The sequence below is a fragment of the Haliotis asinina genome, chromosome 5, assembly GCF_037392515.1.
Source record: "Haliotis asinina isolate JCU_RB_2024 chromosome 5, JCU_Hal_asi_v2, whole genome shotgun sequence".
Lineage (NCBI taxonomy): Eukaryota > Metazoa > Mollusca > Gastropoda > Lepetellida > Haliotidae > Haliotis > Haliotis asinina.
Genome location: NC_090284.1, coordinates 57103066 through 57121542, shown reverse-complemented (window position 1 = coordinate 57121542; position 18477 = coordinate 57103066). Strand labels below are relative to the sequence as shown.

General features: G+C 41.5%; 2 protein-coding genes across 2 annotated transcripts; both read right to left on the bottom strand.

Annotated features, from left to right (window-relative positions):
* Positions 1 to 4826: 4826 nt before the first annotated feature.
* Positions 4827 to 9155, bottom strand: LOC137283652 (E3 ubiquitin-protein ligase Midline-1-like). Its single transcript, XM_067815260.1, has 3 exons — positions 8880 to 9155; positions 8059 to 8350; positions 4827 to 7063 (listed from the first exon to the last, which is right to left on the bottom strand). Exons 2-3 carry the CDS (start codon positions 8348 to 8350, stop codon positions 5418 to 5420), a joined length of 1938 nt encoding a protein of 645 aa, XP_067671361.1. The 5' UTR covers positions 8880 to 9155; the 3' UTR covers positions 4827 to 5417.
* A 2090-nt stretch (positions 9156 to 11245) lies between these two features.
* LOC137283618 (tripartite motif-containing protein 2-like) lies at positions 11246 to 17589 on the bottom strand. Its single transcript, XM_067815211.1, has 4 exons — positions 17429 to 17589; positions 16017 to 16120; positions 14854 to 15044; positions 11246 to 13554 (listed from the first exon to the last, which is right to left on the bottom strand). The coding sequence occupies exons 2-4, from the start codon at positions 16118 to 16120 to the stop codon at positions 11921 to 11923; spliced, it is 1929 nt and encodes a 642-aa protein (XP_067671312.1). The 5' UTR covers positions 17429 to 17589; the 3' UTR covers positions 11246 to 11920.
* Between the last annotated feature and the right edge of the window lie 888 nt (positions 17590 to 18477).

Below are 18477 nucleotides of genomic sequence, written 5' to 3'. Positions count from 1 at the left end.
TTCATTGCTCAGCGGTTTCATCTTCAGTTTTTACAAATGGTGGGGTGGCCTAGTGGTTAAAGCGTTCACCCGTCACGCCGATCGAAGACCTGAATTCGATTTCCAACATGGCCACAACGTGTGAAGCCCATTCCTGGTGACACCAGCCGTTTTATTGACGGAGCATTGCTAAAAGCGGCGTAAAACCCAACTCACTCACTCGCTGACTCACTTTTCACAAACGAGACACACATTATTGAGTGTATTTTCACAGGATTCCTCAATTACAGCCTCTGTTTTCCTGCTGATAGGGCACTGGAGATAAAAATTAATTTATTCATACGGCAGGAGCTGGGAGCAGTTTTGGGAAACAAACAAACAAACATAGAAACACCTTCAATACCACACCGTGCGAGTGATGCGTGACATCGGTGGAAAGGGACATCTGTTAGCGAAACAAACATACAAACACCTTCAGTACCACACCGTGCGAGTGATGCGTGGCATCTGTGGAAAGGGACACCTGTTAGCGAAACAAACATACAAACACCTTCAGTACCACACCGTGCGAGTGATGCGTGACATCGGTGGAAAGGGACATCTGTTAGCGAAACAAACATACAAACACCTTCAGTAACACACCGTGCGAGTGATGCGTGACATCGGTGGAAAGGGACATCTGTTAGCGAAACAAACATACAAACACCTTCAGTACCACACCGTGCGAGTGATGCGTGGCATCTGTGGAAAGGGACACCTGTTAGCAAAACAAACATACAAACACCTTCAGTACCACACCGTGCGAGTGATGCGTGGCATCGGTGGAAAGGGACACCTGTTAGCGAAACAAACATACAAACACCTTCAGTACCACACCGTGCGAGTGATGCGTGACATCGGTGGAAAGGGACATCTGTTAGCGAAACAAACATACAAACACCTTCAACACCACACCGTGCGAGTGATGCGTGGCATCGGTGGAAAGGGACACCTGTTAGCGAAACAAACATACAAACACCTTCAGTACCACACCGTGCGAGTGATGCGTGGCATCTGTGGAAAGGGACACCTGTTAGCGAAACAAACATACAAACACCTTCATATATATATATATATATATATACACACACACACACACACACACACACACATATATATATATATATTGGTTTTCTTCAGGTTACATTATTTAATATGTTCCGTATGTAATGGGTTCGGTATGACATAGAGTGATTTACAAAACTGGTTCACGTACAGTATAATAGAAACTGTACATACGTATTTGCTATTTCTGTATTGGAACTGCATGAACGTAAGTCTTGAAACACAGATTTCTTCGTTTGGTTGTCACACTCACCGGCAGTTTGGACCAGACAATCCAATGACCAACAGCATGAGCATCGATCTACGCAAATGCGATACGGTGACATGTCAAGTGAGTCAGTGAGCCTTACCATCTGATCTCGTCAGTCGCTTCTTACATGCATGGAATTGTGTGATGGAGACATGAAGGCGTGATTTAAGGTAGTCTTATTATACATAAGGTGACAATTAAATGTGTCTGTCTTTGTGTTGCAGTTCTTATTTGGAAATAGTTTTGTAATGTTTAAAGACTGGAACAAACTGGGTAAAGCAAAATGGCTCGTGATGAGTAGGTGCATATTTCTCTGACACTTGTTGGGGAATATGATAATATAACGTCCTCAAAAGAGGATGAACTCAGTGTAAAGGTTGATTTCATCCTTTTGTGGCGTCATTTTATACGACAATGATTTCATTCTTGTGAGTATAATGTCCCAAGGCAAAAGCATACATCACACCTTTGTGAAATCAACATATATTTGTTGTAATAACAGGTTTTTGTGACACCAGGAGAAATTAACAAGGCCCTGATAAGTTCATCAGATCCCCATGGACAAAAGCGTCTGTGCAGGTGTGTAGGCTTGCTGAAACTATCAACTGGGCATGTACGTTTGTAACTAATGATCCCATTTCACCGTCAAGTCTTTACTTATTTTCAACTTTCCAGCTAATCCAGTCGTGGTACTTAACTATACAAACAATGATGTATATTTCACCAATCTTAGTATTGTAGGTGCAAATATCCTGCTTCAAACGTTACAGTCTGCTTCACAGTCCCTGAACCACACCATTTTCCCTACATCCAATCCCTCTCTGCAATGTTAAAGCCTTAAATGAAGCAAGTCTAGATTTCCTCAGACTAAGGAATTAATGATATCCCTAGGGCTCTTTTTCAGTTTATATGGGCTAGTTTGTTACTATCAGAACTATACATATTCAGAGACTGAGCATTAATATAGAGATGTAAATTCTTAACTGCGAAAAGTTAAACGGGTTAGATATTAAAGATGATCCTGCTGATGCAGTGTTGGATACTGTGGTATTTATTGTAGATTTCTAGGAGCGAAATTTTCAGCTTTTGTCATTGTCTGCACTGAGAGGTCATTTCCAGGGGCGCTGAACGCTGGCAAAATGATTTCTGAAGTAACTCCCTGTTTTGACTTGACCCCTTGTATGTTCATTTCTGCTGTTGACCTGCCTTTGCTTGTCTTTGTGTCGAGTGTCGCCGGTGGGGCTGCACGCACCAATGCTCTCGTGAACACCTGATCTCTTCACTATTTGATAGCGACCCATAAACACATGCCATGCTACAGTCGGAATAGTGAGTGAGTTTAGTTTTACGCCGCATCATTTTGGCAATATCCCCATGATTTCACGGCTGTGGACACCAGAAATGGACTTCACACATTGTGTCCATATGGCGAATCGAACCCGGGTACTAGGTGTAAAGCGCGAATGCCTTTAACCACAAGGCTACCCCATGGCCCCACAGAGAAGAATCGAATCTGATGAATACATTTTTTTCTGAATATGGAGACAGTTTGTCTCTTTCATGGAACATATCTGTGGAACATTACCTGTTTTGGATCCATCACCATAGGAATGGACAAGAACCAGGAATGTTGTGTATACAGATTGTTCAGTCCATATATCTCATCGATTGTTCAGTCCATATATCTCATCGATTGTTCAATCCATATATCTCATCGATTGTTCAGTCCATACATCTCATCGATTGTTCAATCCATATATCTCATCGATTGTTCAGTCCATACATCTCATCGATTGTTCAGTCCATATATCTCATCGATTGTTCAGTCCATATATCTCATCGATTGTTCAGTCCATATATCTCATCGATTGTTCAGTCCATATATCTCATCGATTGTTCAGTCCATATATCTCATCGATTGTTCAATCCATATATCTCTGTCAATCTCCAACACAAAATGCCTGTGGAAGACATTTTAATTCATAATCTGGACAATGGAGTCCGGACCCAGCTGGTAAGGGTTTGGTAGGGCAGTAGGGTAGCCTTGTGGTTTAAGGGAACAATATGTTAAGTCCATTTCCGTTGTCCCCGTCGAGGTATTTCTGGACTGTTGCTACAGGCGGTTTAAAACTATATTCACTCACCCTTAAGGTTTTGGAAGGGATATTTGGCGACAGTGTCCAAACAGCATAACGAGATCACGGACGTAAGAAACGTTGACGAAGTACGTCATTCATATGAGCCGCTTTGTATAGGTTATAACTGTACATGGCGTGGAAATATACGTGGTGTTATATTTTACCTACTGGGGTGGAAGGTAATCCAATAGACATCGCTACTGTTGCCATCTCATTAATCACCACTGGTGTTGATTGGCAGCACGCTGCTCAAGGGTGACCTTTTGATTGACAGATGTGTTACAACACTTCCGGGTATGCCATTGATAACTGTGCATTTACACTGTATAAACTTACCTGGTATCATCACTATTTATATCTGAGTCATAAACGCATATTCATTCATGCCCGAATCGTAGATGTGGCGGAAATTGGTTTATGGCTATTTTCTAATGGATCAGTTTAAAAAAAACAAAAACTTAATTAACAGTTTTTTAACACTGGTGTGAACTAATGAGGGGGGAGGGGGGGGGGACTTTCAGTATCCTCTGAGTGATATAGTTGTCCCTTGCATCCACGTGCATTTTTGTGATGTAAGTATGTAAGCACGTCTGAGGCAAACGAAGGTGCATACAGGAGTCATGAAGCTGTGACGTTGACATCAAATCCGTTGACTTAAGTAGTATTCGTCATAGCAGTGCAACGTCGAGCCACAATCTGGATAACGACGAGGATTGTACGAAAGCTTCATAGGTTGATTCTCCTTCTCCAGAGTTTTAGTTACTTCGTCATCGGTTGTCCTATTGCACTTTCTGCTCCCAAGTGACGACGTTGAGGAACGCAAGCGTCGCTAAAACGTTATTTAGGACACCCGTGGAACATTGTACAATCTTCAGAATTGATGTCTATAGTGTCACGGTCTTCACTGGTGAACCTTAGCTGCTGTCAACACGCTACATCTGCTTGCGGGTGCTGACATTGACGTTCAAAGACAGATCTTGGCGTCATTTGACGTTGTTGCCGTATGTTGTACCCTCTCAACGGTTGCCTTCGGTTCTGCCACAAATTTGTTCCACTCAGAACTTCCTCTAATGTGGCAATTTGGTATCGACATGGATTTTATAACTTGTTCGTGGATACGTCACGAGTGTTGTGCTACTGTACATGCAGTGTAGAGATTACGAGTCCAAAGAGATAACAGTATGCTCCGAGCATGCAGTAGCTATACACGTGTGCAACTTACATCTGAAAAGGCCCTAAAGGGTTATCAGTTTTATGTCCCTATCACATGTGCGAACATAAACCTATACATGAAAGAGCAACATTCGACCTTACAGTCGTAGTGATGTCTTCATGAATAAGTATGGAAAGACTGATTGTCTGTTTATAAAATTTATACATTTTTAAAAAAACTTATATGCAGCACAGTCACTACTGTCCGTTTGCACAAGTTGTGCTATTTCTGTGCTGGTGGATATGGTATTCAACGGACAAGGTTTGTGTTTTATCATACTGCAACGGATTGTTCATATATAGTATGACTGACAAACACACGAACTACCTAAAAATGTGTACAATTTAACACCACCTCCATATGACATCGAAATTTCAACTCCTAATTTGTAAACATGAAACTGGAATTGCAAAAGTCGTGTCATGGTAATTACTTAACCTTAAAGACGTTTTACCGCAGCTGGGCCCAGTTCTAATGAGTGGTTGTTCCTGGCTCTGGGAAAGGACGTGACTCTGAGACTGTAGCGACACCTTCGACCTCTGGGCCACCAGTGACGCCTCGTGTTTGCATCGTGGAGTTGTATATCATGTCATAACGGCCGTTCATTTGAGGTTGAGAGTATGAATATTATCCTCAATGTTCTCCTTGTCATCGTCTTTGTAGCATCCACGCACCTTACCCCGAGATACAAGAACTACGTACGACAGACCCCTTCTGGGTATTCACTCCCATGCTATGCGAAGATAAACGTCTTGATTTCCCCTCCACCAGTAACAAAAAGAGAATCATGTTTGTCAATGTAGAGACTGACAGGCTGGCTGATACCGTCGCGGCATGTGAGGACATCTTTGATATATTTCCCATCCTCATTCAGCTGTATAATAGTCTCGGCGATCTTGTCTACAAACAGGATGTCTCCTGTTTTGGTGGTTACGATACCAGTAGGCTTACGGAGAGTCTTGTCTCCGGTGGGGATGTATCTCCAAGCAACGTCACCTTCTGACGTCAGGCATGTCACAGACTTCTTCCTCGAGTCACACACGAATATGTTGCCTTTGTTGGCACACATATACGCGGGATAAGCAAACAGTGTCTCATTGTTGTAGGTAGTGACCGACCTCAACACGTCTCCAGCCATGTCCAGGATATCAACACAGTCCCAGGTACCTGCTGCTAGAGACGAAGAACTAAGAACTGAGAGACTTGCGTAGGCTTTGCTTGTTATGATGGCTGAGTGCAGGACGAGGTCGGGGGTTACTTCTACTGTTATAATCTGGTGAGATCCTGGGAGAGCTATCATCACCTGTTTCTCCTTCAACTGTGACAAACCGAATGGGGAGTCGTCTAAGGGAAGCCTGCTCTGACACGGTTGATTGTTTCTTTTGTGGAACGATTTAACACATTTGTTAATGTAGTCAGTGACAACAATCGTCTGTATACCATCAATGTGAAGCGTTGTGATGCCAGGCATCCCAGGGACTCTCTCTTCGCCCTCTGTAGCAGTATCAGTTGTTTCGAACAACATTGGTGAACACTGCCGACCAGGTCCGTCTCGATATGTGACGTCAAACCTTCCAAGCTGGAGGTCATCTAAGAGGTGTTGGACAGTGTCAGTGCCTGGTGTGAACATGATGGTATCAATTCTCCTGGTGTCTGCTGCCTCTGTATCCTTGACATCCTCCATCACTACAGCTCCAGACTCCCAGGCCCGAAACGCATGATACAGGTCAACATCACAGTCCGATACCAAGGTCTGGTTTATGAACTCACAATATTGTCTGTACATCTGCATGTCGATTTCTTCCAGCTTTACATCAGCATGGATCTGCATGATGTGTTCGTAGGTTGTTTCATCCAGTTCATCAAATAGCTTCTTTTCCTTCTGCCTGATGTGCTCAATGATTCTATCGGTGCAAAGATGAATTTGTTCTTTCGTGGCTGCTTTGTGGTCTTGTATTTCATCTATTTTCAATTTATGTCTCTCTATTCTTTTGCTTTTGACAAGGCATTTTGTCCGTAAAATGTTACCCATCAGAACTAACTCGGATTTCATTCTTGCCACTTGCGAGCTGATTGTGACGACAGATTCACATTTCCTGTGATAGACCACACAGCATGACTGACACAGGGACTTGTTGCAGTCTTCACAAATATATTTGATTTTCTTATGTTTGTGCTCCTGACACATGACCTTCCGTCTCTCCTTCACCTTGATCTCCTCGGACAGATCAGATAATTTATGGTCCACATATAACGAGCTGGCACGATGAATCTTGACGCATCTTACACAGAGAGCAACTTTGCAGTCTGCACACCAAGAGATCCCTGGAGTTGCCGCCTCTAGCTGTCCACAGTGTGTGCAGAACCTGGCTGTCGTATCTGTGAAACAGTATGAAAAGAAATGCATGCAGGTCTATCTACCTACAAAACATTATTAACTGAATATTCTGTCTATGTGTCTGTCTTTCACATTGGCGTCTGTATAAACAACTGTATAAATATTGGGGTTGTGCAATATTACCGGTAAGTCGGCACCTACGGGTACGGTATCGGGATATCCTTCAGATTCTTTAATATGTTCGGCCATCCAGATCGAACTCTCTATAAATCATCTACCCTTGATCTCCACAGCAACAAAATGTCGGATACCCCTCGCGAAGAGTGCAAAAAGAGGAGCTTGGAAATATTTCGGACTGAAATAAACGCGTCTGAGATGGTAAGGTTGAAGATAACGTGGCAAACTAAGAAGAAGATATCGCACACAGGGAGCTGTTATGGGCAGAAACATTTCAGTCAGTGTATCACAATATGTATGGCAGTATATACACATGCACAAAAGTTAATCGCCACTATTTTCATAGTGAGTGCACAACTGAAGATCAGAAATACAAAGTTTTAACTATAATCGTATATGACTGAATTAGCCTTCCATAGATTTTTGAACCTAAGATTGTCAAGATGTGACAAGGAAACCGTTCTGCACGTGCAACTCCATTTCCCTACCATCTGAATCTTGAAAATCACGTTTCACACACATGGTTTCACTGATCTTTTGTGAGATTCTCCTTTCACTTTAGAGTTAGAAAATCAGCCATGGTGAGGAGAAAGTTAACTACCGCTGAGAGATGGCAGGTGCTAGGCATGACAAATGCTGGCATGTCATGCAGGCCCATTGCAAGGTCAATCACAGCGTCACCACCCGTTTTGTTGCCAAACATAATCAAACCGTCAATGACCGTCATAGATCTCGTTATGATAGTTACCACTGAGTATCCAAAGTAGCATATCACAAAAATAGCTGGTGGCGCTGAACTTTTGTGCATGTGTATATAATGCCTTTAAAACGTATGAAAACACTTATCATTGTGTCTTACCTTCTGCACTCGCATCAGCTTGTATGTCTATCAGACCCTGTATAATAATGCTGGGTTTGACCTGTCCCGCCCACTCCTCCACCGGCCTGCTTGGGTTAGGGACCTTGGTGTCTTGTCGACAGCTGGGACAGGGGATGGTCTTGGACTGTACAGCATCTGGTCTGGTTTGGATATATGAAGTGACACATTTCCTGCAGAATGTGTGATCACAGCTCAGTGTACACGGGTCTGTGTACAGTTCCTGGCAGATCGCACAAGTCAGGAATTCGGTCACTTTCTCCTCCCGGGACATCTGTGAAACGGAATATGATACCGTATGAAACGTCGCACAAATATAATTTTCATTTGATCAGGAAATGTTTCGGTCAAATGACTAATTGACGATCAATTAGCTATTTATGTTTCAGCTGTGGGGATGATAGAGAAACACGTATATTTTCAGCATGTATTGGAACTCTACATGTACACACATTCTGATGATAGGCATATGGCAGGACAATACAAAGTACATACAATTTTTGAGAGAGTTCCCATTAGCGTATCAATAACGAAGATAATTATCAACCAAGCGTGTTTTAGAAAAAATATCAAGACCCGTGAAGACCCGTGATGGAATTGGTCTTCAGCTACCCATGTTTCTTTCAGGCAACTGACGGGATAGGAGACTCAAGGTCATGGTATCCGAATTGCAGTTGGTCACTGGATTGTCTAGTCCAGACTCGATTATTTACAGGCTGCCGCCATATAGCTGGAATATTGCTGAGTGTGGCGTAAAACAACATAAAACGAACTTAAAGTATATTAGTTCCAAAGTTACTTACCAGTTCAATTGTGTAACATAAACTGAAGGTGACGAAACATAAAGAAATGGACTTGATTTCATATTAGTTTGTCGTGACTCCAGGTATGAGCACAGCTGGAGCCATTAGGAAAGGTAATCCTGAAGGTGCATGTACTGCCAACTGTAAGCGTGGTGTAATACTTTGAACAGAGCATCTGATTATTACTAATATCCTATATTAATATCCTATATATGTTGATTCACGTCAGTTTCCGTTTTCTATACACGTCCCATCACTGTCACACCACCCGGAAGGAAGCTGTCAATGTGTTGAGGTCAAAGGTTTAAGCTGTTTTTGCGTCAATATTTTTAGTCTACGAACGACATTTAAAGGCATAATTAAACTGATAGACTTGTACAACTAACGTATAACGGTAGAAGAGTAGCCAACTAAGATACGTACATGGTTTAGGATACGAAACACGATCTTTCTTTACAAGTCGCAGTTAGTGTCTCTCTAAAATTAGTTTCATATGTATTGAATGGGTGTGTTCACGAGACAAAGCCACTATACATGTATATGAAATAACAATGCTGATAACGTTGATACAGTGTGATGTTGGTGGACAAATACATACCATTTTTTCATATTTACTTTGTCAGGTAGTCGTGGAAGCCTAATACACAGCTATGCGCAGGTTCTACTACGCAAGATTGAAATATCAGGTAGCTCTGATTGGATGATTTGGGTAGGGAATATTCATAGTTTTTAAACCTTTACACAAATCCACTAACAAAACCTGACTATACTATTAATTAAAAAGTATTGCCTTTTTACAACAGATATTTTCAAGCAGGTGGCATCAGGTGCGAAACTGCAGGTTGCGTTCGGTGCGGAAGTACCACTTGTAAGTTTTAACTTCCTGTACTCGTAAAAGAGACACTGCGCGGCCGTGTTTAAGCCAGACTGTGCACAGTTGTACTGGCTGTCCATGCTGAATGCCTTGGTATTTCTACGCAAACTGTACCATGACAATAGATGGTTGGTCGGTGTTTCGCTCGGCAGCAGTCCAGCTATATGACGACGGTCTGTAAATAATCAAGTCTGGATCAGGCAACCCTGTGTGGTCAATCTCATGAGCATCAATCTACGAAACTGGAATACGATGTGTCAATCAAGTCAGCGTGCCTGACTACCTGATCTCATTACTAGTCTTTTATGACAAGCGTGGGTTACTGGGGATCAATAATTTGAATACGAACCAATACCAGTCCCATGTTAATAGAAGTCAGGGGGGAAACATTGACAAATGTTAGTTTTGTGTAACCTGTGGGATGACATCACTTTTAGTGTGTTATTCGTTATGAACCTTTCTGGTTATATATCACGATTTTGGTATGAATGTAGAGACAGTGTACGGCAAGTAAATGTGTAACTTCCTTCGCGGAATGCGGTGCTTACTCGTCGACAGCTGTATTGTCTCTGTCTCATATATTAACTATATTCCTTTTAGAAATTCGTTCTGTACATTTACAGATTGGATTTGCAGACATGCTAAATGATACTTTATGAAGAGTGCCGGGTTCACTATCTACAGCGCCATTCTAAATAATAAAGTAATACAAAAACTGAATGCGTTGAGCCATGCGCTATTTGTTAATAAACAACGTCAGCGAGTAAGCACGCGATTGGTATACAAAGTGACATGTGTGCAATAATGATTTTAAACTTCAGTATTTTATCAATCCGCGGCAAGTCTGGACGTTTGCCACTGTTCCACTCTTTAGAAAGAGCATTGCCAAATTTCTGTTGTGTTGTTAGAAGACCCGGGCGTTGTATGGGGGAGATCTGCAGAATGTGCCACATTTTCTTGTTGAGAACATATGACCTGGATGGCCGCAATGGTCTCCTGTTCCAAATTGGTGTCAATAGCCCTGGCTCGATGAGGGTGAGCGTCAAACAATTGGTCGTCATCCGTCCAGTGTACCTACAGCCTTTGCCAATAATATGAAGCTTCGAGGGCAACGCGAGCGTAATTCTAACTTAATCACAGGAGATACCACGTGTATTAATGAGACTACATGGTTCTGACAGATACCTTCAGGGGCCACCAGGATTGGGATTCTGACATAATCATGGTTCCCTCATCAAAAATCGACCATAGGTCTACGACGTGTGGAGAATTCAAGGTGAGTCCACTAGGCTACGTCACCACTTTTTTTCCCCATTTCGTACGGATTGTTCTATAAAAGGAACAGTCGTCCGTAATGTCTGTGTTCAAGCCATATCATTCAGTTTGGAAAACTGATTAGGATAAATGGCAGATGAAGGATTGGAGGAGGTACACTCTCCCACTGACGTCGACTTACACACGCAGCGTAGTGCAATGTTAACAAATTCATTAATATGAAGATCACTTTATTTAGCGGTCGACATGAACAAAAGTTCCATTTGTTTTTATCAGTTTAAAATACAACCCTTACATGATAATCAGAATCTACAACACGTGGCAACGTTTAGAAGTGTGTGCAAATATTTTCGCAAAAGAACAAAGACTGCAGTGACCCAGTGCTAGCGGACAAAATACCGGGAGAATGGGTGTTACCTCTCGTTTATATATCTTTAAACCACATCATTGAGTGAAATACCTGGTAGAAGCACCTTTGTTGAGTACCACAAGCGGACTGTCTGCCTGACAAGCAAACATAGGTATCACAGAACACCAACGCAATCCCGAATATTCGTGAATGTATAATCATGTACATCAACAATCACACGCTTAAATGATTTCCATTTGCAGAAACATACATGCACACATTGATTTGAATTACATTTCACAATCTTTGAGTCTTTATGAATAATATTTCAACATAAATATTAATCAAAACAGCTAAATACAAGCGCGATATTCACACATTCTTTACTTACTGTACAATATATATTAATATATAAAATATTTTCAAACACGTAGGTGTGTGAGTATGACATTGTGTAGAAAGGGCCGGACAGGATGGAAAATATTGTAATTCAGGGACTGTTAAACTAGGTAATCCGTTCCATTGATATTCACGACGATGTTATCATGTTAAAATATACGTTTTTATTTCTCTTCCACAAGTAACAATAACAGAATCATGTTTGTCAATGCAGAGACTAAGTGGCTGGCTGATACCGTCCTGGGACGTGAGAACATCACTGACGTATTCCCCCGTGTCCTTCAGTTGTATCATTATTTCGGAGTCTTTGTCTACAAACATGATATCTCCTGATTTGGTCGTTGAGATTCCAGCTGGGATACTGAGAGCTCGGCGTCCTGTAGGAGCATATATCCACACAACATCCCCTTCTGACGTTAGACATGTTACAGATGTTTTCCCCCAGTCAGACACGAGTATGTTGCCTTTGTTGTTGACACACATGTAGGCAGGGTAGGTAAACAGTGTGTCATAATTGTATGTAGTTATTGACTTCAGGACGTCTCCAGCCATGTCCAAGATATCAACACAGCAGCTACCACCTGCTGCCAGAGATGATGGACTCAGAACAGCGAGACTGAAATACCCGCTACGTGTTGTGATGGTTGAGAGAAGCACCAGCTCAGGGGTCACTTCCAGAGTCACAATCTGGTGAGCGTGAGGAAGAGTCACCATCACTTGAATCTGCTTCAGCTTGGTCACGCCCCATGGAGGAGCATCCAGGGGAAGTCTGCTGTGATTCGAAAGGCTGCTTCTGGTCCAGAAAGATTTCACACACATATTTTCCCAATCAGTGATGACAATGATTTGTACACCGTCTACATAAAGGGCTGTCGTGTCAAACATGCCATGGGTCACCTGGTCGTCCTCTGTAGCAGCGTCAGTAGTTTGAAACAAGACAGGGGAACACTCTAGTCCATCTCGATACACAACATCAATCTCCAGCATCTGGATGTCATTGATGACCTTTTCGATGTCAGGTGTCACTCTGATGTCATCAATTCTCCGAGTGTCCGCTACGTCCGAGTCTCTACCTCCCCCGAGTTCTAAAGACCCCGACTCCCAGGCCTGAAACGCATCAAACAAGTCCATCTCAGAGTCTGATACCAAGGCCTGGTCAATGAACTCACAATGTTGTCTGTACATCTGCATCTCGATCTCTTCCAACTTTACATCAGCATGGATCTGAATGAGGTGTTCCTCGGTTATTTCATCCAATTCATCTAACAGCTTCTTTTCCTTCTGCCTGATGTGCTCAATGATTCTATTGGCGTTAACATGAATCTCTTCCTGTAGCACTGCTTTCTCGTCTTGTATTTCATTTATTTTCACTTTGTGTCTATCTATCCTTTTGCTTTTGCCAAGGCATTTCGTCTGTAAAATACTTCTTCTCATAGCTAACTCCGATTTCATTCTTTCCACTTGCGAGTTGATTGTGACGACAGAGTCACATTTCCTATGGTAGACAACACAGCATGACTGACACAGGGACTTGTTGCAGTCTTTGCAGAGATATTCCACTCTCTTATCCTGGTGTTCCCGACACATGACCTTGCGCCTCTTCTTCACCTTGACCTCTTCTGATAGGTCGCAAAGTTCATGATCACTAGATAATGGACTGGCATAATGCATCTTGACGCATCTTTCACAGAGAGTAACTTCACAATCTGGACAATACGAGATTCCCGGAGTTGTCTCCCCTAGCTGTCCACATAATGTGCAGCATTTGCCGTTTGTGCCTGCAAATGAAATTATTCTTGTATGATTATATTAGAAATTCATGTGTATACATCCACTTTCAGTGAACAGCACTTTCCTTCATCTGACATGATACAAGTGTGTCAGGTGTGCTTTCTATTCTACAACCTAAAGATCAGCTTACTAAAGGTACTAAAGGTACTAAATTATGGATAAAGAGTGTAGCACTTTCACCATTCATTTGGTTTGGGTTTTTGTTCAAGCAAATGGATGTGATCAAGTTTCCGACAAAGGACATTTTCTCACAGAAAATTACATGTACACGTTTGTACTCTCCATGAACACAACAGTGGCACAGAAAAGACAAGAGAGGACAATAGAGCTTACATTCCTTTGATTATATCAGTCCATACATAATTGAACATGTTGGTAAGGCTTCATTTCTGTTTTATGGTAACTGATTCTGATCAGTAGGTATATTTACGAAAGTACCGCTATTATTTCCAAGTAATATGTCTCTTTCTTCACTGTGTCTGTTTCCTCTGCATCAGAAGACAAACAAAGAACTATCGTCTTTAACAATCACACACATTAACAAGTACCTAAGTCTTAGTCTACATAAATCATGATGTTTCTCAGCTTGTGTATTAGCTGAGCATTTCTTTCTACAGCTTGATTAGATTGCACGTAAAAGTTGTGTATTCAGGGAAAAAATCGATTTGGGTAAAATAATTTTTCAACATGATGGGTCGATGTTGCGATAATACGTTTATTATACGTTAAGCAAAGGTTACCCACTGATTTCGAAACATTATTTTCCTCACGATGAACATTTTGGTAACCAAGTAATACGATTTTACCTGAAAAACTGCAGTTTGAGTTCTGTATCTCTAAAGAAAAAGTCGAAAAAACTTAATCGCGAAAAAATGCTTCGGAGCTATTAAATGGTTCACTGAATGTGAACATTTTAAACACCATGCCGTGTGTGATTCAAGATGGCGTCTAATTCCAAGATATTACTGTTAAGGTTATATCCGTCCATTTCTTTGAATGGGGCCGAAATTTGGATCCACCAGCTTGCACTGTTTGTATATGTGCTTGACAATGATGAGATATGTATGTATCTTCGGATTTAAGAGGACACAATTCCTTTCTTCTTTCTATCCATCCTTCGTTCTATCGCTCACTCATTCTTTGCACATATATGACACTATCCTTACAGTGACATCTATCAAATATGGTCACTGGTACTCGAACACAGACGTTTTCATAAACAAATTCACAATCTCGGGAAAACACAACCATCCATCTGCTGTAAAATTACTGTGGATATTTCATACCCCCATCAGTCGCCTCAGCTTGTATGTCAATCAGCCCCTGTATTATGATGCTGGGTTTGATCTGCCACGCCCACTCCTCCACCGGTCTTCTGGGGTGGGGGACCTTGGTATTTTGTCGGCAGAAGGAACAGGGAATGGTCTTCGTCCTCATAGCATCTGGCCTGGTTTGGACGTATGCGGTGACACATTTCCTGCACAATTAGACACGTGCTTATATGTGTGTATATGCATGTGTATGTATATATATATAATTTATTTATACCATTACTGTATAGTCTATACAGTACATTATATATAGTATATTACCAATACTCAGTATTTTCATATCTCTCTCTGTATATATATATATATTGCATTATATATACCATATATTACCAATACTCAGTATTTTCATCTCTCTCTCTCTCTCTATCTATCTATCTATATAATGTACTATATAGACTATATAGTAATGGTATATATATATATATATATATATATATATATATATATATATATATATATATATATATATATGAACGGTAACTACTAATTCCATTTCCCCGAAAGTCAGGGGCAGAATATGTTTTCAGCAACCCAGGCTTGCCATAAAAGGCGACTATACTTGTCGTTAGAGGCGACTGACGGATCGGTAGTCAGGCTTGCTGACTTGGTTGACACATGTCATCTGTTCCCAACTGCGCAGCTCAATGCTCATGCTGTTGATCACTGGACTGTCCAGAGTCGATTATTTACAGACCACCGTCATGTAGCTGGAATATTGCTGAGTGCAAAACTAAACTCATTCACTAACTCCATTTGTTTTGAAAAGGCGAGTCAGATAATCAGAGTGTTAGTTTTGTTTTCTTGTTTATTTTCTATGCTTAACGGGGCCCCAGTTATATGGCGGTCTGTAAATAATCAAGTCAGGACCAGACAATCCAGTGATCAACATCATGAGTATGATGATGGGTCAACCAAGTCGGCTAGCCTGACCACCCGATCTCGTTGGTTGCCCCGTGTGACAAGTATGGGTTGTTGAAGGCCAATTCTAACCGGAATCTTCTCGGGTCGCAGATTTTGAGCCTGGTGAAATCTCGACTTGCTTCATTGGGGATAATGTGTTGGAGAAAAGGTTTGGTGCATGGAAAAATAATATTGTCTCTGATTGGGAGATAGATTACCTGCAGAATGTGTGATCACACTTAAGTGTACATGGGTCTGTGTACATTTCCTGGCAGATCACACAGGTCAGGAATTCAGTGACTTTCTCATTCCACGACGCCATCTGTAAAACAGGATCCCTTAGTACGAAATATCAAAACAATTACTGCACAACAATACTGTTCCCGTCTTTTATCATACATAATATAACACTTGTGTACACAATCTAAGCCTATCATGTATGTTGTTATCAAAAGTATAGAGGTGTATATCTTATGAATATCTTATGTATATCTTATCTATTGTCCAGTACATGATGGCGGCCTGTATTTGTTGAGCATCAATCACTCAAATAAGGCTGCCGATAGCATGAACGCCGAAACTAATAGCTAGGCTCCATGGATACACAGCCTAGTTACCACGAAGGAGCTACGTTGTACGCCGCTTTTACAGCACATGGGCCCGTTTCACAAAGTTCTCGTAACCATAAGATCTCGCGAGTTTCCTCGTACCATCCCTACCTTCTATACTGTACGTAACACAGGATGTAGCAATGTTACGAGAAACGTTACGACATCTTTTTGAAACGGGCACCAGGACAAAAAATGGGCTTCACACATTTCACTCATGTGGGGAATCGAACACGGGTTTTCAGTGGGAGCCGCTAATGCTGTATCCTCAAAGCTACCCCACTGTTCCTCTGAAAGAAACATTTCATATTTTGGTCTTTCTTGTAATACGTCCCGAATATTCAGGTTATGTTCAACCCAAGATCGGTATAGACTCGTTATATCAGATATTGTTTCAATTGTCATGAAATCAATCATAGATATTGCAATAATTTTTACAGAATTATTGAAAAGAAACATTACCTGTAATTGTTGTAAAATTGCACAATGATGCTGGTGCATATTTTTACATGTGTTGCTATGATGCTAAACTAGCCGTCCCAGACGTGTGCATCGGTGGATTTGATTTGTTTAATATATTTTTTTTATCAGAACCTTTCTTTAATTACATCAATCGCAGAAGTACAGTTTAGTGAATGTGGGAGTGTAGTCATTATTACATAATCTTTGTTTTAGCCTTAATCGAAATTTCTTGATACTTCCAAAACTGTCTTTTGAAGGAATTTTAAGCCACTTCCGTTAGCACCAAGGATTCCTCAGCCAGTGCGTCAATATATAAGGGAGGTAACTCAATAGTAACCGCGATCGATCGGATGCGTGACGAAGCCAAAATACATCTGCTGCATGCATTAACATGAAATTCTTAATAATATTAAACTGTTCCGCTGTCAGTAGATTTGCATTTAACAAAACCCAAGTCCATACAAATAATACTAGTCGGCATCATACTCTCTTAGAAAGAAGTTAAAATCATGCACGCCCGAGTGTAAGCACAACAGAAACAGTTCCTGAGAAATACATACCTTTAGAAAGGAATATTTGGTTGCTCTAAACAAACACTAGTTCATCGCATGTTCTTCTTGTGGTGCATTATCAATCCGAGAAGTGCTGAAGATGAAACACAGCCGATATCTTCGACAGTGCCCACCTGCCTCGTCTGCATAATATATAAGGGAGCTAACTGCGAATTCTTGACTCGTGGAGATTCACAAGCGACCAAATCTCATGAAAACGAAGGTTCCAGGATCGAATCGAAGACGATTGCTGTAGCGGAGTGAGAATCCGACGTGTGAGCTTCATCACTGTAAAGACATGGTGTCGGCCTTATAGAGGGAAGTGCGACCTCATAATGTTTTCGACTCAAATAATTAACTTAAAGGTTCTTGCATTTTAAAGTAAATTCCCGAAACATTGCACTGGCCACTCAGTGTGTTAGCACGTGTAAAGGCTAACACGTGTAAAGTTGGAAAAACATTTTCGTTGGTAGTGAGAAACAGTGCGCTTTGGGGTAAACTGGCATTTTATTCTGACATCCTCATTTAGTTTTGATGTGGTAACATCATCATTTAGTTTTCATGTGGTGGTTATGATCAGATCTAGGATGGGTGGGTAAAACATTATCTTGTCATGCCGACAACCCGGGTTCGATTCCCCACATAGGTACAATATGTGAAGCCCATGTCTGGTGTCCCCAGTTGTGATATTGCTGGAATATTTCTGAAAGCTGCGTAAAACGATACTCTCTCACCCTGATGGAGGGTCAACGGTCACGTGATTGTTCGAGGCTGTATTCAGCAGGACTATGGTTCTGTGGTGGAGTCCTCGGGGTCTTGTTTTCTCTCAGTAAACGTGCTATCATGAGTAATCAATAATTCTCATAAGCAGCTTGTATTGATTTAGCGCTTGCTTGCCGGTAGGCGTGGTCCTCTGTGCAAAGACCACAGGTCACAAGTCAGTTGGAAATAATGGCAGATGAATGAACCATATATTTTATTTGGACGTTTCGTGTCCATCAGCGAGTTGAGTTGAGTTCACGTCGCATCAGCATTTTGCAGCCATATAACTACGCCTG